The sequence below is a fragment of the Artemia sp. Qi Xiang Cuo genome, chromosome 17, assembly GCF_049724085.1.
Source record: "Artemia sp. Qi Xiang Cuo chromosome 17, ASM4972408v1, whole genome shotgun sequence".
Classification (NCBI taxonomy): Eukaryota; Metazoa; Arthropoda; class Branchiopoda; order Anostraca; family Artemiidae; genus Artemia; species Artemia sp. Qi Xiang Cuo.
In genome coordinates, this window is record NC_142810.1 from 24,217,150 (window position 1) to 24,243,973 (window position 26,824).

At 34.6% G+C, this 26,824-nt stretch overlaps 1 protein-coding gene across 4 annotated transcripts in view; it reads right to left on the bottom strand.

The window, feature by feature from the left end:
* Rbfox1 (RNA-binding Fox protein 1) overlaps positions 1-26,824 on the bottom strand; it is a 299,703-nt gene that overhangs the window by 69,117 nt on the left and 203,762 nt on the right. For all 4 annotated transcript variants that reach the window (XM_089103487.1, XM_089103488.1, XM_089103489.1 and 1 more), the window contains 2 exons: positions 17,845-18,021; positions 5,513-5,776 (listed from right to left, as the gene is read on the bottom strand). In XM_089103487.1, coding sequence (XP_088959613.1) covers positions 5,513-5,776; positions 17,845-18,018 — 438 coding nt within the window. In that variant the 5' untranslated portion in view covers positions 18,019-18,021. The remainder of the gene's footprint in view (positions 1-5,512; positions 5,777-17,844; positions 18,022-26,824) is intronic.

Below are 26,824 nucleotides of genomic sequence, written 5' to 3' on the forward strand. Positions count from 1 at the left end.
GTAGGGGCTGAAGCTCCCTTTCCCAGATCACTCGTGTTACAAAAAACTGTCCCAAATATCATTAGAAACTCGGTGTTTGGGCAGCTCTATTTGGATTTTCGACAAAAAAGGATGGAAACTGTCAATATGCTACTTCAGAGCATCTACAGAGCTCTACATTGTTGTGAATTGGATGAATTTTGTTCAACGTATTCGTACAAAAGGAATCTAAAACAAGACAAAAAAGGCGAACTATTGCTGCTATGACCCAAACTCATCGCAGCGCCGAGTCGCGTAAGGCTATCACGCAGCTACCTACGCTTCTCCTCCCTCCCAATCTATTAAGGGCCCTACTTTTCACTTATCACAGGAGTTTCCCTTTTAAATAATTTCTTATGATCTCTTACCAGCCAATTCAAGGACGTTCGGCTTACTGATTGGCCTCAGATGGGCTGTCAAAAAGCATGATTTAACATCCTTCATTCAACAGATTCCAAAAATTAGCTGAATCCCTTTTCCCCGCAGCACCTCATTGCAAATGAGCTTTTGGGATAAATCCTAACCATCCAAGTGTTTCGCCTACTATTATTTTGCTGAATGGATGTAACGCCAGAAACAATAAAAGATCAAGTTAATCCTTGATTGAATCAATCCGATTGCTTACTTCAGAAACTTAATAGATTAAGGAAGAATTGATGGGAGACATAAGCTGCAACTAAAAGGAGAAAAAGAGCGATGTGGCGTAATGTCTACGCCAACCTTTTTCCATCCACGCAACAGGATAACGCCTTGAAAAGCGAAATCCAGTTTTAAAGGACTTAATAAGTTTACAACGGACAATAAAATTTTACAGCGAAAACCTTTACACATCTGTTGGCTGATGGGAAAATCGGCTAGCCTAAACAAACAGGCACTATGCAGATAGCTATCAAAAATTAACTCCTTCGGTAATAAGAGATTTTGTAAAATAAAGATGCCCATTTCTGCAAATAAGATGATTTAGCAGGCGAACAAGATCCAAAATTATGACTCTCTAGACTTAATAGGAGGTAGGATATGGTCAGACAGCCCACACACCTGTTGGGGGGGGGGGGGAGACGGAATTGATGATGTTCTAGAATATAATACTTCAAGCACTTTGATTCATTGGCGTTAACCCAGGCTTGACTCAAGGGCAGAAGGGGGGGGGGGAGGAGGAGAGCCAGGTTTGAACTTTCCGTCTGAAATAAGAAATATTGCATCAAAACACCAAAATTGACTTTTTTATAGCTAAAGCCACATCCCTAGGTACGCCTACTGCACCTTGCATCAATAGTTGAAGTCCAGAAGTTTACGAATTTTAACACGTTTTCGTTAAAAAAATGATGTCATCCCATTCCCCCTATAAGCAGCCTTACAGGCAATGAGGAGGGTTTAAAAAATTAACGTTAATGCATGCTTGTGTATTCAGTTCGTAGTTAAGTTTGACCACCCTCCAACTATGGCGTATAGGTATTTCCTCGGTATGTGCCCTCTATACACATAGCCTACATGATATAGCTTCTAGTCATTTTGATGAAGTAAAACCATTCAAAAGGTCCTGGTGTATCCTTTACACCAAAAGGTTGGCCCATTCAATAGCGGGGTTAGCAATAACCCCGATTTTCCCACGATGACAGCAGAAGGGGCGCAGTTGTGGACGAGTTAAAAATTTAAATGTCTTCAAGAACACTCGAAGAGAGTAAATAAAATTTCTAGTACCCCTCTATTTTTCCTGTTTCGGCTATACTGCACGACTTAGGCCTACATTAAACAATAGATAAATGAAGAAAAAAAAATTATAGAATTGAGCTGATCTTCCGCAAAAGATCTCTTAGATTTAATGCATTCAATGTATTCCTTCACTTGGCAACAGTGCCTCGGCAAACATAATTAAAAAAATTGATATACACAGTAAAAACGAAAAAATGGCTTAAATCAAATCCTATAAGCCTAAGAAAATATTTATTTGGTGGATAACCCAAAAGGTGTACAAAAAATGATTCCTAAAAGCTTAAAGAATTGCTACTGAAGAGCATAGGAAACTGATAAAAGAGGAAACTTTAGTGCTATAGGCTTAGTCAGTTAAGTTTTATTGAAAAAAAATCCAAATATTTCAACCATTGAAAGAAACACAACTTTAGCAATAAATTAAAACCCATTATTAGAACACATTTTTTCTCCCTAGGTTTATTTCTAAATTCTTCAAACCTTTTGTACTCGTACATTACTATTCCTAGCCGGGTTGATGCGCTGGATTTAGGATCCTTTGTCCGAGAGGACGAGGGTTCGAATCCTAGCGTACCCATTTATTTGGTTTGGGACGGGGGTCAGTGGCGTGACTCTGTAAGCTCAGCCAGAGTCGACCCAGCTTTAAATGGGTACCTGGAGTAATCTGGGGAAGGTAAACAGGAAGGGTATGTGAAAGCACATGATGGTTGGCTATCAACCCCTCAATGTACTTCCTGGCTGAAGGGCCAAGAAACGGAGATCATCACCGCCGGTAGGGACTGTAAAGTCTAACGCCGTATTCTTTACCTTTTTCTTTACCTTATTACTATTCCATAGTTTTATTCTTTGATAAATAAAGGAGAAATTAAATCTTGCAGAGAAGTTACACCTTACATAACAGAATTGAGCCATGTCACATCAAATCATTTCTAAAATCTTGATGCCCTTCCATTTGTGATATTTAGATTTTGTTATTCAAGATTGTCTATATAAAACAACTTTTAGACAATGCAAGACGTTATTGCAAAACTTTCATGTATCGTTTTTGCTATTTAAATGCGAATGAATCTGGCGTCATTCAAATGAAATATTACTTAGCAGAATTGTCAAAATAGAAAAAAAGGCTTATTTTTAATTTGTACAGTTTGAATTTTAATGAAAGATTCATGTTTACTTGGATCCAATCTGAAATTTTCTGAAAAAAAAGATATCCTTGGTTTTTACACTTAATTTATTGATTGTAACTTGTATAAACGTAGGTTACCCTACGATAAATAAATTAGTAAAATAATGCACATGCAAATTATTAGAAATACAATACATAAAAATACTTTTGATAAAATTGGCTCTTTTGTCTTCAGATCAATGGAAAGGAAAAGTAAAAAAAGGAGTTAAAATAAATATAACAAATGTTTAATATTTTGCGTAGAATTTGTATTGTGATTTTTCAGGGTAATCCTATATGCCCTTCGTTATACCTTTCGTCCCAGTTGAATTTTAATTTCCTCTCTTATCATTTGGGATTTGTTAATTAGAATATTATTAATTAGAATAAATAGCTCTTATGAAAGTACTAAAAAATCTTTGCCTTAAAGAGCGAGGTATTGACTAAGGGGTGAATCCAATCATATATGTAATACTTTCAGTTCGTTTAAAGTTTTGATGTTGCTGCTGTTGCAGTTGAAAAACTTGTTTTCTTATATTTAATTTCTGATCCTTTTTTAAATAATGTTGGGATGTCCGGCGTCCCCTTCATAGCATTATCCCTTCCCCCATTAAAACTTCCTTCATGGAAAGATCCGCCCACGTAACCCCCCACCCCCCCCCCACTACCAGAAAAAATCTCCCCAAAAAACGTCTGTATACTTCCCAATAACCAATACTATATGTTAATATTGGGTAAAGTTCAGAACTGTCAGCCCTCCCTCCGGGAATTTCGGGGGATTAAGTCATCCTAAAAGACATACTTATAATATTTTCGAACATGCTGAACAAAATGGCTATCTCAATTTTGATCGGGTGACTTTGGGAAAAAAATGAGCGTGGGAGGGGGCCTAGTTGCCCTCCATTTTTTTTTATCACTTAAAAAGGGTACTAGAACTTTTAATTTCCATTCTTATCACATTTGGGATGTTAAATATAATATTCAGCTTCTAAATTTTAATTCTAAGACAGGATGGTTCAGTTGTTAAAATCATTTTTTCTTTTGTCGAAAAGATAGCCACCGACTATTATGTGAGGCTGCGAGTCTTGAGACGTTTTCTATAATGGAAAAAATAGATACAAAAATTCATCTAATTGACGTGTTTGTACGAAATAAAATTAATTTATTCCTTAAATTAATTTTTCTTTATTGCCAATTTTATCTCAAAAGTGGAAATTATTCTTGGCCGATAAGATGAGAAAAAAGGGCAATTTCTATCCACAAATTTTAAATGTACTTGCCATTGTTAGTGCAATATGAGATCCCTGTTAAGACTGGAATAACATAGGAAATTTTTTAGCGAAAATATTTAAAAAATGTTAGAAACTTCGAAATTTTTAGCGACAAAATTGAATTTTTTGCCTCTACATTATTCGCCACTTTTGAATACATTTGTAAACAAGGAGGATGCTCCGAAAATAATTATACCATGAATCAAAATCTTTGTTGACAATTCAGGGCAAACCCAAGCTATGCAAATTGATATAGAATATTTCTTCTCAGCATAAAATTAGTGTTCCCTCACAAAATATTCCTTTCAGAAAGCGTTGGGAATGGGAAATTCGAGGAGAGTTAACCTAATTTTTAAATAGTTTTTTCCGAAATAGAATCACGAAGTCTTTTTGTCATTACTTTAAATAGCAGCATTTCAACAAAGAAATTAGGCAAAAAAAGAGCACGTGGAAGAGGAAAATCTTCAAGGGACCATCTTATAGACTATCTCAAATGAAAAAAGGGGCAATTCATTTTTTCTTAACTTTTCATTAGCAAAATCGCATTGTGTTCAAGGACTAAAGAGTTCATTAAATCAGTCTGTGAAAGCAAAGTAAAATCATTATAAACGATAATATGGTAAAGCTTTCACTTAAGTAAGACTATTAGCCCTAAAACAAGGCAGTGGCGTCAATTCACAAAAAGTTATGTGAGGAGGGGGGAATTTGTCTTTTTTTTTCAATAGAAAATACGAAAAAGAGGAATTTTTCAATGATAACGCCCCTAAAAAGGTGTTTCTTAAAACCAAGGAAGGGCTACAATATAGGTGGGGATTATATGTCCCACCCTCACGGACGCCACTAAACCACAGTTTATTTGTCAAAAAAAAATCCTCCCATCTTTCCGAGAACATGACAGATGAGAAAGCTATATTTTCGAGGAATGGAGAAGACTCAGCCTCATCTACGCATAACAAGCTCCTTGGCAATTCTAGGCTACTTTAGGCTAAACCTTACTCTAATTCATTTAGATATATAAACAGATAAATTCAATAAAGCAAGCAAACTATGAAGGAACAGACAACTAGCGTGTCGTTAATGAGACCTGTAAATCCTGTACAGATTGTTCTGCCTGTTTTAAGCCATTCAAAGCAAGGTACATTACTTCAGCCAACCGTTTTTAGGCACATATTTCCTACAGAAGAGACATCATTCTGGGTTTAATTAATCTACGATCAAACTTTCAAAACTAAAAATAAACTAAAAAATCACTACAATCCTTTAGTAAGTAGAAATGCATAACTGTGACACTTGAAAAGACTGTAAATAAAAAGAAATGAAATAGTATTAGAAAAAGGGGAAAACTCACCCCAAACATTGCACGCAAATCAGGATCTCTAAATCTGAAGGGTATGTTAGATACATGGAGTCGTTTGGGTATATCAACTTTTCCACCAGGGGTTGGACTTGAAATAGCTGCGGTTGTATTCGTTGTTGCATCAGGACTTGCCATCTGAGCTTGAGTCTGACCTGACATTGCCAGGGCAAAGGCAAGAGGATTGGTTAAGGAGGCTAAGTTAGCTTGTGCTTGGGCAACAGCGGCAGCTTGACTCTCCGCATCATTGTCTGTCGTCTATGAAGAAAAATGAGGAAGGTACACAAAGACGTTAATAAAATGTGACTACATAATCAAGACATAGATGACTCATCAGTTGAATGGAGAACATAACCAGCCCGCAAGGCAAAAATACGAGTCGGTATCACAACGTTACTCCTAGGATTAATTTTTGGATTTATATGAAATAAACAGTCTCTGCCAAGTTTATTCATTACGATTTGCAAAACTAATCTAAAGCCCTGGGTAGTTTACTGTTAATTTGCAGATATTGATAGTTTTTATTTAATTGATACACACACAAAAATAGAATGTTTGCACCAGATTTGAAGCAAAAAAAATACTCATTTAAGAGAATGTAAATATGAATTAGAAGCATAAGATATGTCTCAAAAGTTATGAATAACTACACAGAAAACACTTAGCTCCTGTCTAGTTTGCTACGCATCGTTTTGCAAAAAGAATTTACAGCCCTTGGTAGCTGGCATTTGATTTAGTTTTTTCGATTCTATTTCGATTTAGTTAAGATTGTTGGCTCCAAGCCTGATGTGACTTAGTGCTACGACGAGCTGCCAGTAGTAGCAGAAGTATTTGCTCCAAATCAAAATTAAGAAAGAGCATGCCAGATCTGATAAAAAAAAACATCCATGGTCCCAATGAAAATAAGAGTTGGAAGGACATAGTCAATATTAAAAAAGATATTAAGCAAAGAAAAACATTCAGTGCCTATCTAGTTTATAGGGTTAATCTTTCAAAAAGACGTCAAGCACTTGGTTCTGTTCTATTGAAATAGCCATCATTCAACTGCTCTTTGAGTTTTCAGCATTAATAAAGCCAGAAATGGGGCTAGAAGGTAGATTTGATAGCAATTCCCATGAAAATTATCTTGGGAAACTACGATAAACTAACGGCAAACTATTTACTAAACCAAATTGAAGCATCCTACGTGGCCTATGGGACCATTTACTAGACCTACTTGAAAATGTATATAAGACGGATAGATAGATAGATATGGTAAATTGAACCATTATAGGGTATGCCAACCTTTTATTTAATAATACTGTTTTAACGGAATTTATACTAAGATCTTTTCTTGTTTTATGCTCCAAGCTTTGTAAATAATTTGTGTATTTCAGTTAGTTTAAATTTTAGCATAGGATAAGTACAATTATTGATCCCTTTCTGAATGAAACCTTTAGTGACCTACAGAAATCTACGCGACCTATAGCAAAATGTTTTGCAACAAAAAAAAAAGTTTAACTAAAATATAATTCATCTCTACAGTCACTATGCAAATATGAACAACCAGGATAATACTAATCCCGAACAAGTTCTGGAGACTTTTGAAACAAATTTCCAATCTATCAAGCTTGATCTTGGAAAATAATTCAAACCCTTATTAGTATGCAGATCTAATTTAATTTCTAAAATCACATTTCGTATACACGAAGAATAAGTTACGGTGTCTACACAACGCTTGATGCAAAAAACTCGATAGTCTGTATACATATTTAAATTTTTATTATTTTTGTTCGCTTACTGCTTTGAGAGTAGGATGAAGCACGTAGACTGATGAGGCTAAAGATGGCTAAAGAGATGCTATAGTACATACTAAACTGTGTGTCATAACGTCCCAGAATGCAGAGTAGAAGTGGAGACATCCGAACTAAGAAATGCTAATGCCCGTGCCACATTATAGTCACACTTGTCATAAAATCAAAACTACGCACGACTACAGCGCCAATTACGTTTGCCGTTCGTAATTTCTCGAGTTAAACATTGTTCAACTTTCAAACCCAAATTTCTTGACTGACCAATCAAAGTCAAGATTAAAGGCATAATTTTTAAAGCTAGAAAAGATGAAAACTTAGAATAGCGGTTTTTTTATCTGGGAGAGGAATCTAACAAAAGTTAAGAAGACTTAGTATTAGTAGAGAACAGTTGGATTCAAATTAATGATGGAGTGAACTCTTTAAACTAATTTCTTGCAATTTTAATTTTTGCTTTTTAAATAGAAGTGTGCCGCTAAAATCAAGAAAATCGCCTTGCCATTCATGATATTTGGCTTTCTTTATCGATTGATGTGACTATGATGTGGCACGGGCATAAAGCTCGAATTTCTGAAATTATACCTCGAAGCATACTCCCAAGCACCAGCTCAGAGCAAGAGAAGGGGTAATAAGTAAGAGGGGTTCAAGCACAAAGATAGATAAATTCATGACAGTGAAACCATGGCTTGTCACAATTGTATTAGGCCATCTCTTCATTATGGCTTTTTCAGGCGAAGTCGCCCGTGCTTTTTTACTTTTTCAGGTTACCCCAGTCTGTATTGGTACTTCTTAAGGCTCAGAAAGGCGCATTTGAAGTGGATTTCTTAAGAAAAGTCTATTTTTCGATGAACAAAAAGCTGTTTTTACTCGGCCAACTTGGCTTGAAAAGGCCATAATGAAAACAGGGCTTTACCCAAGGCTCTAAGTTTGCATAAGCATGCTTGAACTGGCCCATGCGATAAAAATTATAAATTGTCGGTAACAAAGCATGAAATTATTATTTACTGCTCCCGGATGCTTGAAAACCTCAAACTATCGTTGTCTCAAGGTTGCGTTGAACACACCAAATATTTTCCGCATAAATGACACTTTCTGTTTTTTGCTGATTGGTAACCAAAACTTAAATAATGCATAATCATGCATAATCAAAAGATAGATTTGTAATAAATATACATATTATGTAGAAAATAACAAAAAAAAACGTTATAATAAAAACCGAAAATTATTCTTAATTAAAGGGTAAAAAGACCAAAGAGATAAGGATAAAGTCAGATTTAAAATTGTATAAAAAAACAACTAAATCCTTTCTTAGGCTTGCCTATATGAAGCCAGCGTAACTTACTTTATCTTGTTAATGGGCATTTAAAGCAATGTAGAAAAAAAGCAGACATATATTGTCTTTAATTCTTTACTTTAAATAAGACTACCCGTAAAAATTTCTCCACAGTAGGGGAAGGTCTTAACATTTTATTCATGAACCATGAAGGATTTCTTCATTCCTCAAATCAAAGGTTTAAGGAAGTTCTTCCCAGCTAAAAATACCCCTCCCTCCTCCCCTGTGACACCCAGGACGTCAAGAAAAATAGTTTGAACGACCAATTTTGCTGGTTTGTTTCGCACGTTGAAAACGGAGATATCGGAGTAGACACCCCTTTCAAAACCGCATTTTTTTTTTCAAATGTTTAAGTAATGGACAACCAAACCTTAAATTTAATGGCATAAAATTAATTTATAAAAGAAAATAAAATTATAAGGAGTTTTGACTCTATGCATGTGTTTAATTAGATAAAATAAACAGATTCATGAATGGAAACGATGTTGATCGATCAAAGTCATCATCGATATAATCAGTCAGCTCTGTATCATTTACCACTCATCGGACTATACACTACATTTCCAAGATATTGCCAAGAAGAATAGATCTTCTCAGTTTTGATAAATGAATTCTTAGAATTCCCTGCTTGCCCCAGCTCTGACGCTAATAGTTCCCCATTGTGATATACCAGTTCTCGCTTAATTACACTCGGGGAAAATATCTAAGGGAAAGTTTGAAAAAGGGAGTGACAAAAGAATTTCAATAAAGATTTTAGCCTTGTCTCTGTTGATTTTCGAGGTTCGCTCAAAAAAGGAAAAACATGTCAGTTAAAAAAGTAATAAAATACGCAATGCTCATCATTCTATAGGATTAGTAATGATCAAGTATAATCAAAGCTGCCTATTTTAAGATTAAAGTGCCTCCTTTGTCTTTAATATTTGATTCTCACCCAATCCAACAAAACGTTGTTAACGAACGATTTTCATTCCAGTTTACGAATTCACTTTGATATGCATTTTGAAGAGATGAGTATTTTGTAATTTAAACGCCGGCTGCGACGAAGATAAAAAAAAAACGATAAAATATATACTTCGCAGTACATGGAGTAGATAATTCGTGAAATTAAGAAAACTAAATTGTGATTTTTAACTTTACATTAAGTGATAGACAAAAAAAGGCTTAGTTCACTACATCTGATGGATATCTAAAAAAAACCATCTTTAGAAGACGTGAATCTTTCGTTTAAATAAAATTTTGGATAAATGGTGGCATCTTTGAATCTCAGTACATTATATGATGCTATATGTATTGTTCTTTCGCACTACTAATCCTACCGCTTAACAACTCACTGCACCACCAAGCCGGCTGAAACAAACAAATCTATGCACGCTCCTCCATCAAAATCTATCCAGTGCTACTCTTCACTCCACAGAAGCAGGGTTGCCACCGAGGTTACGTTCGTACCATTTTTGGTACGTTTTTGAATTTATGATACAGTAATGTTACGCTTTTGAATAATGGATAAAATGTACATTTTCTGAGCAATCTATTTTTCCCCCGTGAAAAAATTCTGCTGTTTCAGTTTGAATCAGTTCAGGCACGTATGCAGGAATTTGTTTCGGAGGGGGGGCAAATCCTTCGAACCCATTATTCTGTGAGAAAAATCAGAAAATTATGGGAGAATGAAAAAAATCGCGAGATTTCGGGGGGGCCGGGCCCAGAGGCCCCCCCTCTGCGTACGTCCCTGAATCAGTTTAATCGACATTCTTTCACATCGCGGACATTTTATCACAAAATCACTCAGTTATTAGTATGAGAAAATACCCATTTCGCTTACTCGCATAGTAAGTTATGATAACATTCTCTTTCATGAGATTACCATTTGCAATGACGTGAGGATATTGAGAAAGCAAACAGACTTAACACTATCTTGTCAATAGTAGCCAACTTCCTTAAGTTGAATTTGAATTTTTCTCAGTCAACAGCACAGTTTATATATAACATAGTATCAGGTTATACACAAAACTTGCTCTTTTTTTTGGGATTATGAACAGCTGATATTGACAAAATATTTGGAACTGTAAAATTGAGAGAATTATGGTTTATAACCAAGGCTATACCAACGTTTCGTGGTAGAGATGGGTTAGTTGAGCCGGAATTTTCGAATTTATGCTAGGCCTCTTCCAAGTATCATGATCACTTTTTTGACATTATAGCCAACTCCCCCTCTGAGGTCCCTCATATCGATCTTGAGACTTTGAACACAGAGTGGAGCCATGCTCCTTTTATAATAACTGTGGCAGATTTACATGTTAATATGTCTGTAGTAAAATTTTGGAAGTGTGTTGCCAATTTAAAACATGGAGCTGACAATCCTTACGTACAATTTTTACGAATTTTATGCTTACATTGACGCGTTTACCACTTTCCCGTGTTGTAAAAGTGGGTCAGTTTTCTAAGTTAAAAATGATAAAGACCCCACTCCGCAATATACTGAATTTGAAAACTGTTACTGATCTTATGCATGTCAGAAGAGCAATTCCTTACCCAAGTTCTAGGGAAATCCCGGATATCCTTGTAAGAAAAGCAAGAAAATGGAAAAATTAAACTCCCGATTTAACCATGCTCCCAAATTGATTATGTTTGCTTCGCTGTATACGTGTCTTATATGTTGTGTCTTAGATCTAGACAAAAAGTAAGTTTTAAATTAATTCCAAAAAGCACATTTCTTTGAGATGCTTATCTAGATTTTGCAAAATAAAAATACAATCTTTACTTGTCTTCTTCTTCTAAGCATTCTAATTTGCATTAATGACAAATTTAAAACAAAGTAAGGCAAACCTTATCAGAACTCGAGCAAATGCACACTATGCATAATATACACGTGATTTGTTTCATTCCTCCACATTCCACGGATTTTTTTTTAAGGTGAAAGAAGATCAATTTAATAGTTTATTTTCAGTTTTCTTGCGTAAAAACAACGTATCATTCATAATTGCTCGAAAAAAAAGGCAAAATTGCACCAGAACCAACTCGATTTTTCTCTATTGCATAGTTGTTTATGCTGTAAAAGCAAAAAAAAAGTTCCAATTCATTGAAATCAAGGAAGGTGAAGGGGTGGTTTTCAAATATTTTAATTAAGATAATAAAAGATACCTTTTAAAATTTTGAGGAATGGTTTTTAATGGGATTACAAAAACATGTTTTTCAAATTATACCGGCAACAACCCCCCCCCCCTTTAAGTGCCACTCTTGATAGTGAAATAAAGGCCCCCTGCCTTGAAAAGATACTTTCCTATCAAAAGTTACGAAAAATTTACGTTTTTAAGGGCTTGGACATTACGAATTTTGTTGGTCTGGTGGCAACCCTGCACAGAAGCAGGACCGGATTGAATAGGTGCGGGCCCGATTGAAACTTTTATAGCGGGGCCCTCTCTATATATTAGTGTTTAAATACAATATACATACATGGTAATTTACGTACGTAAAGTAGTTCAAGTACGTAGTGCAAAATATCACTAATAGCCTAAAGGACTATTCCAATTAAATTCAATAAATTTGGCATTAACTTTTACGGGTATCAGTTTTCTACATTATAAATGATATATTATATAAAAACATTTAATAAATCTCATCCAGCAATGCAAACTTAAAATAAATATATTTTTGATTATTTGAATAACTCATAACTTATCCCTTGTCGTCAAAAACAATTTGCTTTAAATTTCAAAATCTTTTTTTTTATTTGCGGGGCCCTTTCAAATACGCAGCCCGATTTTGCCCAATCGGTCCAATCATCCATTATCAGGCTCTGCCCAGAAGTTCCAATTTCCTTTAAATCCTTCCTTATGACGTTTTCCCACCCCATTCGGGGACGACCTGCTTTTCGGTAATCGCACTGCTAACGCAACTTTTGGACTCAATAACAACCAAGCTGTACGTGTTTATGTACTTCCAGCGAAGTATATAAACACGCATAATAGGATTGAATTTTACCTCTGTTTGTTCATAACTACAAGGTTAACCAATAATTCACCGTGTTTTAGTTATTTTAATTAAAATTTACTATCTGCGGTAGGACGAAGCTACCACACATCTTGGCATCAACTCAAGATAGAATTCTAGTTAACACTCCCAATGATCCAAATTAAATATTCTAAGGATCGGCGCATCCATTTTTTCAAGAATTGTCTCTTGAGTCACCATTAAAGGTTTTACGTAAATTTTTGTGGCAAGGAAGCAATTTGTTATTTGACTTACTACGCTAAGACGGTGACAATAAAGTAGCCATGACTTGCACTGTCTGTTGTCTTGCACCGCGTTAAGCGTAAAAATACTTTCTTGACAGAGTGTAGTTTTCGGCACGGGCATTTTAGTAAATCTATCTATCACAGTTTGTGCTAATTTTCTTTTTTTTTTGTCGTAGGTTTCAGGGTCTTTTCTTACCATCAAAATTAAACTATAAATAAATGGTTCTAAATTAACTTACATAAGATAAAAACAACTTCAAACAGTATTGAAAAAGGACTTGTATACTTAGAATTGTATAATATTTTTGCAAATGTCTTTTTTACCGTTACTCTGAATATCTAGTCAATGCTGATACCTGGAACACAAAAAAAAACTAAAATCTTGTTCTTTGTGTTATATTGGAACCAAGTAATTCCATGGAAGACATGTTAGGGCTGTTCTTATCAGTAGGATTAGGCGCTAATATGTCACAAAGCTCTTCAAAGAATTAAGTATATATATATATATATATATATATATATATATATATATATATATATATATATATATATATATATATATATATATATATATATATATATATATATATGTGTGTGTTACTAAACGAAATATTTACAACATATCAGCAATCCTCTTTTGGGCTGCGCAAGAGCCTGACTCAAGGCTGTCCAAAAGGGTTGTCTAGTACACATTGAAAAACAAATATATACTCATCCAAAATTTAGTTCAATTCAAATTTCAATTATCAACAGACCAACTAACACTAGTCGCCCAAGTACCTACAACATCAACCACCAAAAACCAAACCGACATCGTCCTCTAATTCCTCCACCCCATAAGAGACTCTTAATATTATAAGTATACAGAAAGTATACAGAATGTAATTATTTACCCTATGTTATAGAAAGAGCTTTAATCTGCTTAATATAGAAAGTCAACTAATATGCTTTCTTAATATTATAAAGTATATAGAAAGTGTCTGCTTAATAGAAGAAAGTACACTTGCAAGAGTGGGTAATTTCGTCAGTTTGAATGTTCGTACCGGCTAGGAAACTGTCAGTAAAAATAATTCTTCTGGTCGGATAAGCAATCTTGGAACATCTGGAAAATAGCCTGCAAGATTGAATTTACATGTCCAGCTATAACGCTGTGCTGATTGCATACATTTCCTATCTATATAGAATCAGAAACGAGAGGAAAGACCGCATTAGAATCTGGACAAATATCCTACTAAAATCTGGGGGAAAAAACGGAAAGGATTCAATCCATGAGCCTCGTTACACTATGGAGTTAATTGAATATAATCCTTATCCCTACAGAAATGTAAACCTGGAAAAAACAAAACAAAAAAGAAAATCTAGGATATGTTTAACAAGACCCAGTCCATGAGTCTGTTTCATGTGCGAAGCTTATTTTATACAATTCTCATCCCTGTACATTTGGATATAAAGGAAAAAATGATTAATCTAGAAAAAAGCAATAAAATTCAATCTATGAATTTTGTTCCAATCTAGAGTCAATTCAACCCCAATCCTTGTTGATATACAGATTTCGGTAAAATGACCTAAAAACAACCAATGAAAGTTAGGAAGAAGATTCACAAGACTTAATTTATGGATCCTGTTGTAGTTTGAAGCTGATTGTACAGAAGAATTAATAATAAAGAATTAATCGACAGCATCGATTATTATTCCAATAAACCTAAACAGGGAAATACAGACAATACGAACAAAATCAACTTCTTAACCCCCATAACCCTTTGAACAAAGTATTTTTGAACCCCCCCCCCCCCTATCTTTCCATAATGCACAAATAACAGTTCAAATAGGCATAAATCCTTTTTTTTTAACAGTCATAACATCGACACTTCATAACATCAACAATTTTTTTTATAACTAACCGTCAAAACGTCGACACGTCATAGCATCTAAAAATGTTTTCATAACATGCGAAAATTTTAAAACTTTAGTTTTTTTGGGGTTTAGGGGGGAAAGGTACCTAGGTTAGGTTAGGTTACGTATTTAATACATGCTATGCTTTACCCCCACCCCCCTGATGTGCAAATATATAGCCAAAATTTGTTTCTAAACTATTATATACTTATTACTGTTATATAAATTTATAAATTTTTTTACATAACGAAAATCCGTTAGAACCACTAACCTTCAGAACGTCGTGTCATAACATCGACACGCCATAGCATCTAGAATATTTTTTAGATGTTATGACGTGTCAATATTATGACTTTCGACGTTCTGACAGGTAGCGATTATGACTGTCGATGGACTGACGTGTCGACGTTCTGACGGGTAGCGATTGTGAATGTCGATGTCCTGACGTTTCGATGTTAAGACGGATTTTCCTTGTCGACGAAATGACGTTTAGTGCTTGTGACGGTTAGATGAAATGATAGCACCCCAAACAACAGACGAATGTACTTGTCAAAGCATAGCTACACGAAAAAGAAACCGTCAAACAGTCAGACAGAAGACATATTCTTCACAAAAACTTTCGACAAGAATTATCCAGATGGCGATATTGCTTCGTTTGTTTATAATAATGCAGCTCAACAACTAAAACCTACCAGAATCGTTTATTTCGTTAAAAGTTGCAGAAATACAAACTTCTACCTTATCAAAAAATCAGCGATAAAAAGACATTAATTTTATGACAATTTTAAGTATAATGCTCCAGCCTTCCTCATTTTTTCTACAAACAAAAATATATTGTTATACTTCTATTTTAACGATATTATTTTTGACCAAGCATATCAGAGTTTTTCAGTAAGACTACTCATAAGTACAACAGATATCACCAATAAGGCTCGTGAAGGATGTCCCCAACGCCCCTACGAAGTAAGAATGTTCCTCAAGGAAAATTGGCAAAGAGCATATTTAATAAACTGTATACACGATGTTTTACATCAACATAAATTTATAAAAAATAATGCTAAATTTAATCAGCTTTCATATAACGCAATGACTGCAGATACAGTTACTTCTTTCAAAGGTCGTCTCCGCAAGGAATGGGAGAACACTCCCTGGAAGGGTTGCAAACTGACGCCGGTTGCCAACTGCCGGCGTCTAAAAAGAGTGCAAATCAAGGTAAAAAAAAGAATAATTTTTCCTCAAAAAGAGTACAGGTCAAAATACTTGCGCATTCCCCCTTTTCTGTATCCCCTCTGAGGTAAAAAAAAAGAGTGCATTTAACACGAAAAGTATGAAAGTTGGTAACCCTGTTCCTTAGGAAAATGCACTTTTGACGAATAAGCCAACTACAGACGTTTAAAGCGAATGAAAACCGACACCCAAAAAGAGTAATTTTCACTTTTCCGCGTCCTCTCTGAGGTAAAAAAGAGTGCATTTCACACGAAAAGTTTGCATGTTGGCAACTCTGTTCCCCGGATGTACAAGCAGAAAAAAATAGTCAAAAGGATCGCACATGTCTGTCAAGGAACATATTCACGTCAAGTGCAAATTAAGACATCACTTATATCCAGAACATGCCTTTGAATTATTTTTTTTAAACAGCCCTTATAAACAAACTACTTTCAAAACACATTCAGAATAGACAAATTACAATCTAAAAAAAAAATCGTAGTGATAGGTCTACCTCGACGGGATGTATCACCCTAATCACTCAGTCAGATGCAAAAGCTCTCTGACATGACATCCTCATCCCACAAGTTATGGGTTCGAATCCAAAACATGGCAGACTTTTTAAAATAGATTTTCATAATTATTACTAATTACTCTTTTGCTAGATTCTCAATCCCAAAGAATGAAAGGGGTCAAAATTGGACCAGCCCAGGTCAATATTAAAATAAAATCTGTTTTCTTAGAAATGCGTTTACTGCAGGAAGAGAACACAGAATATTTACCTTTCGACCCTATTTTGACAAAAAAAAACTTCAATTTTTAATGGGACTTTTAATTGTCCATACGGACAGTTTCTAATATTTGCCAAAATTTGGATTCATTGACGTGTTTTTTTTCTACAGTTAGCTTGCGAATATCAAATCAAATGGGGAACTCCTATTCAAATGGGGAACTCCTATTCAAATGGGGAACACCTATTCAAATGGGGAACACCTATTCAAATGGGGAACACCTATTCAAATGGGGAACACCTATTCAAATGGGGAACTCCTATTCAAATGGGGAACACCTATAAGCGGGAGTCAATTCTCCTCTTCCATTTAGTCAACACACTCAGAACGTGACCAGCTTTCCTAATGGCTCTTTTCTCTATTCAGAAATCGATCTAATTTACTTTCAATCTTTACAAAGCAGACATAAACTGAATCGATTGATTAGCTAAAAAACGAGTCTGCTGCAGTAAGTCAAATGGTGTTACTGTGGCTTATTCGCATGCTTAAAAGGCTGGATTTTTCATTTCTTTTCTTTTCGTTTTTTATTCGATATATACTAAAGGTTATTTTATTCATGTTCGACCTGGAGGTCCATGTTAGGTTAGAAGACCAGACATTCTTTGTGACGAGTTCAATAGATTCGTTAAAAGTGTAGCCTATGCAGTGGTTATTGAAGTAATATATTTACCATTCAGTGGTCAGATTTTATTATATTTGGGCATACTTACTGGTTTTCAATGCACAAAAAAAAGACAAGAAAAGAAGAAAAAAATCGATTTTCCAAGACCTTTTCCCAATTTTAATTCAGAGACAGTAGGGATGAGAGTAGATTCGGACGTAGGTTAGTTGGTGGGGGGGGGGGGGGGAGCAGGGATTCTACTTTGGAAAGCCTCATTTTTAGGTAGTTTTTTATTTAATTCACAACCAACAAGTTCAGACTTTTCATAGTGTTTCACCTTATGAGGTCCTTACCCACGAATCCCCCTTTCCCACGTGGGTGTAGCGTTGTATTTATCCTTTAATAATTTTAAGATCTTGCACTGACGTCACACTTACTTAGGGGGATAGAAAAAAAAGAAATTGAGTGAAAATAGCTTACAGATTGGTTCATGTGGCTCGTATCAACTGTGATGTTGTCTTTTATAGTTGTATCTGCTTTCAAAACACCGTTCTCCATTTTCATGTTTAACATAGTGTTTGTAGTACCGTCAGCATTCGTTGAAGTACCAAACTGCTGGAAAGGGTTTTGGACGGGCAACCCTGTTTGTACCATTTGCTGGAAAAGAGAAATATTTCATAGACCTTTTGCTGGACGTACCGGATTCGAGCTGGAACAGGCCAAATCACATAAGTTTCAAACATTTTTTTTTCCTTTTTTTAAGACAAATTTGGCACCAGTCCACAAAACTGGTTGAACTACCATAGTCAACCATTTCCGCATACTTCTCCCTAGCACTGTCTCTGTAGGAGTTCCTTTTAGAGGACCCAACATGGGGATTTGCAGGGATAACCTATGCCAAGACAACGTTCTAAACAGAGGCACAACGTCTTATAAAGCTTGTCTTCAAATTCTCAGTGGTTCTCAAGTTCAAAGAACTGAGTGGTTCTCAGTTCTCAAGTTCTCGGGTGTCTCTTCTTTTTGGCATTTCAACCAAACCTTTTTTTTTTCTTTTTCCCTAATTAACAAAAAGCAAAGTTTACATCTCTTTTCAACATTAAGGGCTACATCCCCTGTGATGTATTTGTTTTTCACAAACAGCAATTCTTACAAACCCTTTACAAACTCTTTACACCCTCCCAGGAAGTTCCCATTTCCTTTAAATCATTCTTTATGACGTCCTCCCATCCCCAGACGAGGACGACCTGCTTTCTGTTTAGCCCTAGACGGTTGGCCTAAAAGGACAATCTTCGGCAATCTGTCATCCTTCATCCACGCAACGTGCCCTAGCCACCTCAACCTTTCTTTCATTATAGCCCTAAAAAGCGGGATTGAACCCCAATTTTCGTACAGCCTACTGTTTGAAATACGGTCAGTCAGCCGGGTACCCGGAACAATCCGTAAGCAATTTCTCTGGAAAACATCTAGCAAATCTTCATCCGCTTTTCGGAGCGCCCATGCTTCAGAGCAATATTCGACTACTGCATCACTATAGCTTCTAATATTTTAATCTTGGTTTGCAGACTTATCTTCCTATTCTTCCAAACTTTTTCTTAACTGTGAAAAAACACCCTGAGCCTTGGCTCTTCTACTTTTAACATCTTCACTTTAATATTTTCGACCACAATTCTGATTTTAAAAAAAAAACAGACTGCAAAGCTTAAGCATCCTTGCAATAAAGCTTTTTTAAAAAAAAAATTTCACAAATTAAACTGAATTTCTACAAACATAAAACAATTTGCTTGTCACAATTTGAACTAAAAAACAATAGGATAAAAAACATTAACTTTCCCGACAATGTATTTGTAGACTGGATGAACAATGTTTTCAGCTTAGAAATAGCATTGGACAGTGAGAACTCTAGCGGTTAACGACGCCAAGTTACTTTCGACATTAGAAATTATTTTCAAAATGCCTCATATAAAGTGAGACGTTGCCTTTTAACATATATCTAAAACTGAAAATTGAATAGAGAAATCGAGTGTTAAAATATGCATTCGCAGATAAAAATTCAACAAATAACAACTGGTATCTTTTATTTTCATCTTGCAAATGGTTTGTTCAAACTTTAACTCTCAAAGAAATGTGGACAAATTTGCTACTAAAAATGTACACAAATTTCGTTATTAAATTTAATTTCTTTCCAAATCTTAACTATCAAAATTCAAAATTCTAAAATGTAAAGAAATGTTTTGTACCAACAAACAGAGATTTATGTGCCAACGTTCACGACACGTTCCAACGTTGTACCAACGTTCACGACATAAGGTCTCATTTCAACGACTTTAAGCTAGGAAATTCAGTTATTTTTTTTTTTTTTGAAGGAAAAAACGAACTTAAAAAAAATTAATAATTTTCCCGAAGTGAAAAGCAGTAGCTTCACACAAATCCAATTATCTAGATGAAAGTTAAGAATAAGTAGGAAATAGAAACAATTTTCCTCGTAATTCAGTCCAAAGACTGAATTCAATTTTAGCTAACGATAAAGCCTTATTTTTTGGATAAAGCCTTATTTTTCGTCTTTCATCTCTAAAGTCACCAAAACAACTCTTGTTTTTATACTAAGAAGCTGGAAAAACGGGGGAAAAAAAGGATGAACATGTTTTTCTTTTCAATCAACATAGCAAATACAGCAAGAAGAGTCACAATTCTATTTAGAATGTTTTTCACACATTTCCTGGAAAGCAAATAAGGTAATAATGCTTTTAAGAGACAGTAGAAAGCTTTGTTTGCTTGTTTGTGGATTTCTTCTTCTTTTTTTTTTCTCAGGGCTACTTTAAATTTTGTGTGGAAGAACTACATTAACTTCAAGATTTTAGTGTCAAGCACTGGATACTCGATTGACGCTTAACTAAGTGCATTGGCAAGAATATTTAAACAAAATAACGACTTATGAAAAAATACAAAACAAAATTACTAATGTGTTAAATAGTGACATATCATTCTGAAAGCCAAATGTTTTCAAATGCTTGGAATATTTGGAATAAACATTCCAAATATTTTGGAATATTTGGGAAACTCGTATTAGCAGCCGCCAAAAAAAAAAATATATAAGAAGGCCGTGCTATAAACTAGAGAGTCTTTGTCAATAAAGAACTTTCAATTATGAATTTCTTAAATTTTTAGTTTAAAATTTTTGAATTAGTTTAAAATTTTTAATTTAATTCAAAAAGATGTTTTTAATTTAATATTTAGAAATTTCAATTTTTAACTTGAAATTAACTTGAAATTTCAATACAAAAAAGGCTCAAATAGAGAGCCTTTCATTTAAAATAAAACCTGCTTTTTAAATGGCTTTTCAGAAACAAGCAATTTCCTATTTAAAATTAATTTTAAAAAAAAGTTCCACAAAATAAGCTTTTCAAAGAAAAGTAAAAAACTCCACTAAAAAAAAAATGAGCAAAAATCAAATCAAATAATCTACCAAGCGTGAAACTACCACAAATCAGCATCGATAAATAAATGAAACCCAAAACGAACAGAAATTACAATAAATAACCGAGTCAAACTCAAAACGAGCAAAAATTAACATAACTTGGGCGCAAAACCCCTGTGCCTTCCCAAGGCCAGAACAAAATCTGCACTGTACTGAAAAAATATAAATATTTTTACTTTTATAACTTTAATAAACCAAATAATAATAACATTTTGATTACTAAATATCAGTATATGTATATTAAACTGACAATCCACATTCATTTGTATTTTTTCAGTAAAGTGCAAATTTTGTCAAAAATCTTAGGCAGCGCTATCACACTGCCTATGATTACAACAACCTTTATTTTCTACTGGGTGGATTATTCAGTAATACAATAATTTATTCTAGCTATTTAAAATAATTCATATTTCTAACTTCTATTTTTTGGCCCAAAGAAAATAAGGAAACGGCGTAAGAAAATGTGATTTTTTGTGCTTTATCTACCTATCTACAGCACAGAAATTTTTTTTTAATAAGTATTGCGTTGCTAACCTAGAATATTACTAAAATAATAAACTGTAATTAAAATGAGTACTAATAATCTAATTCCAATAAAATAACATTGCCCAGTTGACTTGAAATTTTAATGTATCTACAGTAAAATGAACGAAGTGTAAGTAGTTCTCAGATTTTACTTGGAAGCGCTAGATGGCGTTACTTTTTCCGCCTGTAAACTTGAATTTTCTTATTGGTCTTTGACTAGCCCCCTAGAGACTCTGGGGACCTAAGGGACAGCCGATACGAGGCAAAAGGATAACCAATCAAGCGTCTGAATGCCATTTTTGATAGGATTACATCTGTCGCAAGAGGAAACATTAATTCCAAAGCTTTAAAAACGCAATTTATAAACAGCGGAAATGGCTCATTCCCAAGTAATAAAGACGAATACTGTCTCATCTTCCATACTTGCTGAACTGACGCATGAATAATGCACTTAAATAGCTTAGGGATTATCAGGACAAAAGTTGTATTTTTCTAATAAAGGATAAATCGTAACATTTTTGATCCAAGATTTTCCAGGGGAATGGGATTTGGGGATATAGATCATAGGGTTAGAACAAGGGGATAGAACAAGGATTATAGAAAAAAATGCAAGAGCTTCTGCAATTAAGCTCTACAAAAGCTGTGTAAATACCAAAAGAGACTTTATGAATATTGGCAACTCAGAACCTCACCTTGTTATCCCTGTACATGCTATACACATCAATTGAGTTCACGTGGGATTGATTGAATAAAAAAATAAAGCTCTGAAACCGAAACTTCAGTGCATACCAAAAAGTCTTATTTAGAGAATCCTTCACAAAAACCAGGAGGAGGGAGCTAAATGGCATGGATCTATAAAAGTTATCAATTTTTTGTGAAAAAAGCCTTTCAGCAACACCTTTTCTACCCTTCAATAGAGTTCAAGAACAGCCATGCCTCGCAAACCTTCCCTGGACTGTATCTAACATGAACCTTAAATAACTAGAGCCAAAACTACTAGATTTTCAAATTAACATTGTACTCGATATATCCGAAATTACTAAATTAATTTGTTAATCATTAGTGGGAAACCGTAAATTTGCATTATCTATGAAGCTACTTTTGTTAAATCTATAACTCAGACCTAGAGTTCTTTTTATTAATTTCATAGGCAAAAAAACATACTACGGTTATTATGACAAATAAGGAAATAGCTGTATAAGGAAAGCTGTAAAGAACTAAAAAATCAGCACTGCTAATCCTTCAAAGACAACAGCTTTTAGATGAGGCTTTTTACCAACATCGACTAGTTTTACCAACAAATCAAGGTTAACCATGGTTTTAAAATCGTGAGCATTCAAATACATTTTATATTTAGTATATAGAGGTAAAAACATTCTATTAATGATTTAAAATATTTTGACACAAAATAAAATTTGGTACTTTTAATCCCTGAGAAACTCCAGCCTTTGCCAAGGTTTTGTGAAATTATGCGGATATTTAATTGAAACTCAAACAGTAACTCTAGTTCAACAACATACTTAATACATTCATGACCTTTTAAGTCGAGACGTATACAAATATATATACAAATATATATATATATATATATATATATATATATATATATATATATATATATATATATATATATATATATATATATATATATATATATATATATATATATATATATATATATATATATATATATGTATTTAGCATTTAGTCATAGAAAAATTATAACATGGTCAAGATTCGGATATAGATAATGTGGTTGTACGGATGTTCTGATCCTCGATAAACTCCAGCTTTCAATAAAATTTTGCGAAACAATGCGAAGACAAGTGAAAATCAAATAGCACACCCTTTTTCTATCCTTATACAAAACACGAGTTCGTTTTTCTTCCAAGCATATTTTTCCTCCTGGATTGCAGTTAAACTTCAACAAACAAAACAGTTAAGATACCGTACTTATATAAACATGAATAACTTCTATTGTAGTAATTCAATAAGAAAGAATGACAGCCCAATTCAAATACTATCCAATCAAAAGTTAAATACTGTCAAGTTCAAGCTCTAATGAATGGGCTACATATATCCTGAATTATATCATATCGAACCTTAATTAAAGGAACACTCCCCTCCTAATCGAAGAAGACATTTCGATGGGAGAGAGTTTTACACCAAAGATAAGTTATGGGATCCGTTTAACTTATATCAGAAATGGTAAGTGAAAGCGACTTCACGAAATGTCATGTCCCAATTGTCGATAATAGTATTAGAGATCTGCTTCTTGAGGTCACATTTTGATCGTCCTGGGTCACTGAAATTTTAAGGCACGGATTTATGGCCAAAATTTGGGGTCAAAAAAACATTATTAAGCTCTTGTCCGCCAACTTATGAAACTTCAAAAATTCTCGAGCCAAGTCTACACTCCCTCTCTTTGATGTTTGAAAAAAAAATGGCTAAAAAATCAACCAAATAAAGCACAAGAAAAACTTTCTTTAATTGCCTAATGGGAGCCAAGAAGCTCCCATTTGAAAAAAAGAAGTTCCATTGAGAAGAAAGGAGTCAGCCTCTCGTTTTATATTTTCTCCCTCCCGCCCGATAGGTTTGTGCTTACCTGCCTACCAAAATTCAACAAATTACGTGTATTTTTCCTCTAAAATAGTTTTAATTAAGATACACTATACAAGACTATAATATTCAAATTCAGCATTAAATCATTTAAGCTTACGACTTTTTTTGTTTGTTTTTTCTACTTACACTAAAGCAGGTAGCAAAATATTTATGCAGACATAATCACTAAATAAGAATTTACAAGAGAAGTTTGACTAGCTAAAATATGCTCAAGATCAACAAAAGAATGAATATCGTCTTTTCTTTATAAAATATTGGAGCTATATATCTCTCCCTCAACTGAAGTGATCTCCAGATCGATGAAAGCATGCTGCATCTCATGCATCTATATGCATGATTCCCAACGTCAGACACAGGCCCCACCAGTGGGGCAAGGCAATATTTTGGTAGGTCAGGGGCAGGACTGCCCCCTTCGACTGACTATACTTTTGAGCCTTAATTTTGAAAATAAAACTTTTAATGTGAATGGCGTACTACACCGTATAAAAGGTATTCAGACAACATTTTTTATCAGAGCCGCGTTTTCAGGCTCTGCGGGTTCGAACACGGGTTCTCGTCTAGTTTCAAGTTTCTAGTTTTTCGTCTAGTCTCAGCGGGTTCGAAGTTTCAACCCCGTGTTTGATGCACTAGATGCACTGGTGCTCAACGCTTGATGCACTAGACGAGAGAACAACCCGTGTTCGAACCCGCTGAGCCTGAAAACACGGCTCAGTATAAAATATGCCAAGAGGACAACCCAAAAAAGATGCCAAGTTAATTACCTTTTAAGCTTCCTTCAGCTGAACGAACCTAAAATTTTCTATAACAAAATTTAAATCTCACCAAGGGATGCATCAGGATTTTAAAAATGTCACGAAACCGATAAAACCTTAGCCTCAATGACTACTCCACAGCCTATATAATAGGTCATTAGAATTCTAACAATGAGAGCAGTATTTTCATTGGTCGATAAAATGTCAGACTATCTCCTTGCCTAGCAATTCTTGGATCGATATAAACAGCAATCTGGGGAAAACAGTTCTAGAGATCCAAGCATTGTGAATAGCAGGGGGAGGGTAGAAAGCCCGAATAACGGTGATTTAATGCGGCATGACAGCTAAGGATGTAAAGAAATATTGAATGACCCAATAAATGGAGACTAGCTAGCCAATCCAGACTAGCTACAGAAAATTTGGGCTCAATGAAAAAAAAACTAGAGATTTATTATATTTAAATTGCGATTTTTAGTTTTCTTGGTTTTTTTGGGGGCTTATTAGTTTGTTTTGTGATGAAATTAAGAATAAGTTTCTCGTCTCGACAGCAGTAAGGAGCTACTCCTCTCATTTATGTCTCTTTTATATCTTCTTCTTATTTATTTTACGTTAATTAAGTGTTTCCCACTCCCTGGACGTCTGCTTCTTGGGTGGTTTATTTATTATGTTGTATGTTTGATGTTAAATAAACGATTTTACTACAAAAATTAGAAAAAAGCTTTAAAAATCATACACACTCCACGGAAGATTGTAAACGTTTCCAAAAATAGTAAAAAAAAAAAAAAATAGAAAATAAAAAATGGCTTAATTAATAAACCAAAAAGCACAATTGTTCCCTCAAAGTATCTGATATAGTTGGTAAGAGCAAAAAGACTGAGCGTTAAACACAAATTGACTCAGCTCGTACTTTTTGTTAAAAAAATGTGTACGAGGTTGGAGATGTCTTTATTGAATTTTCATCCACTGGTAGCATTTTCTGAGGCGTATTCACTTCATAAGAGGGAGGGTAGACCCCCCATAATTTTATACGAGGACCACTAAGCCTAAACTAGCCTCATGCTGGACCACTAGCTCTTAGACCATCAAAATGACCCACAAGCCCAAAAAAAACCCTCTTTTGCTGTTGAAATTAATCTTACAAGTTGTTTTGAATTTAATCTAAAATTGAAAAAAAAACTTCCAGCTCTTCAAAGGTTTTGTTTTTCTACCGAATAGTTAACTAAATAATCATAACTAGAGATGTAAAGAGAATTTTTTATATAATTCCCTAAATAATTACCCTGTGTCCGACAATTGTCATTACCCTGTGACCTTTCAATACTCTTTCCCCTTGACTTACCATGTCTCTAGTTCATGAACTACTTTATTTTATTGTATGGTCTAAAGACCAGCTCATATACCTCCAGTAAGACCTCGGTGCCAAGACACGTGTCACCATCTCCGTTAAAGACGTTCACGTTCACACATAAAGCCGGTGCTTGGCTGAAACAAATTACATCCAAGCACCCCGCTTTAGAGTCGAGAACTATGCGACTGAGATTTCAAGCCAATCAGGAGACTTTTTGTCACCGTCTTTATTATTTGTAGGTGGTGTTAGTGTTCATATGTATTTCTGGCTATACACACTCATGACCACGTGTAGGGCAGGGAGCTAGACATCCATGTTTAAGGACAGAGTCTAACTCGACATGCATGTGAACACCGGTTAATTCAAGCTAAATTATCAGCTACAGATTATATTTCTTAAAGATGTGTGCTTATTCAAATAAATTTTCCAACCCATTTTTGTTTGTTTGTAAAAACCTTTTTCGTTTTAAAAACAACAATGTGAGCATTGCAACGGATAAAAAAAATATGAACGCTAACTTCGTCACGTGCTCCATCCTGTGTGGTACACTTCAACTAAGCCATGCCTCTTTGCACCAGGATGGTACAATTCATGCAACATGTGGCACACTTCGGTCACGCGTGGAGCGCCCAACCTGGCACAAATTCTTTTCTTCTTCTCTTTTTTTAAGCCGGTAATCATTCGCTTGCTCATCAGGGAAAGACTTCAGGGGACACAAAACTCCAAAATTAGGCATTT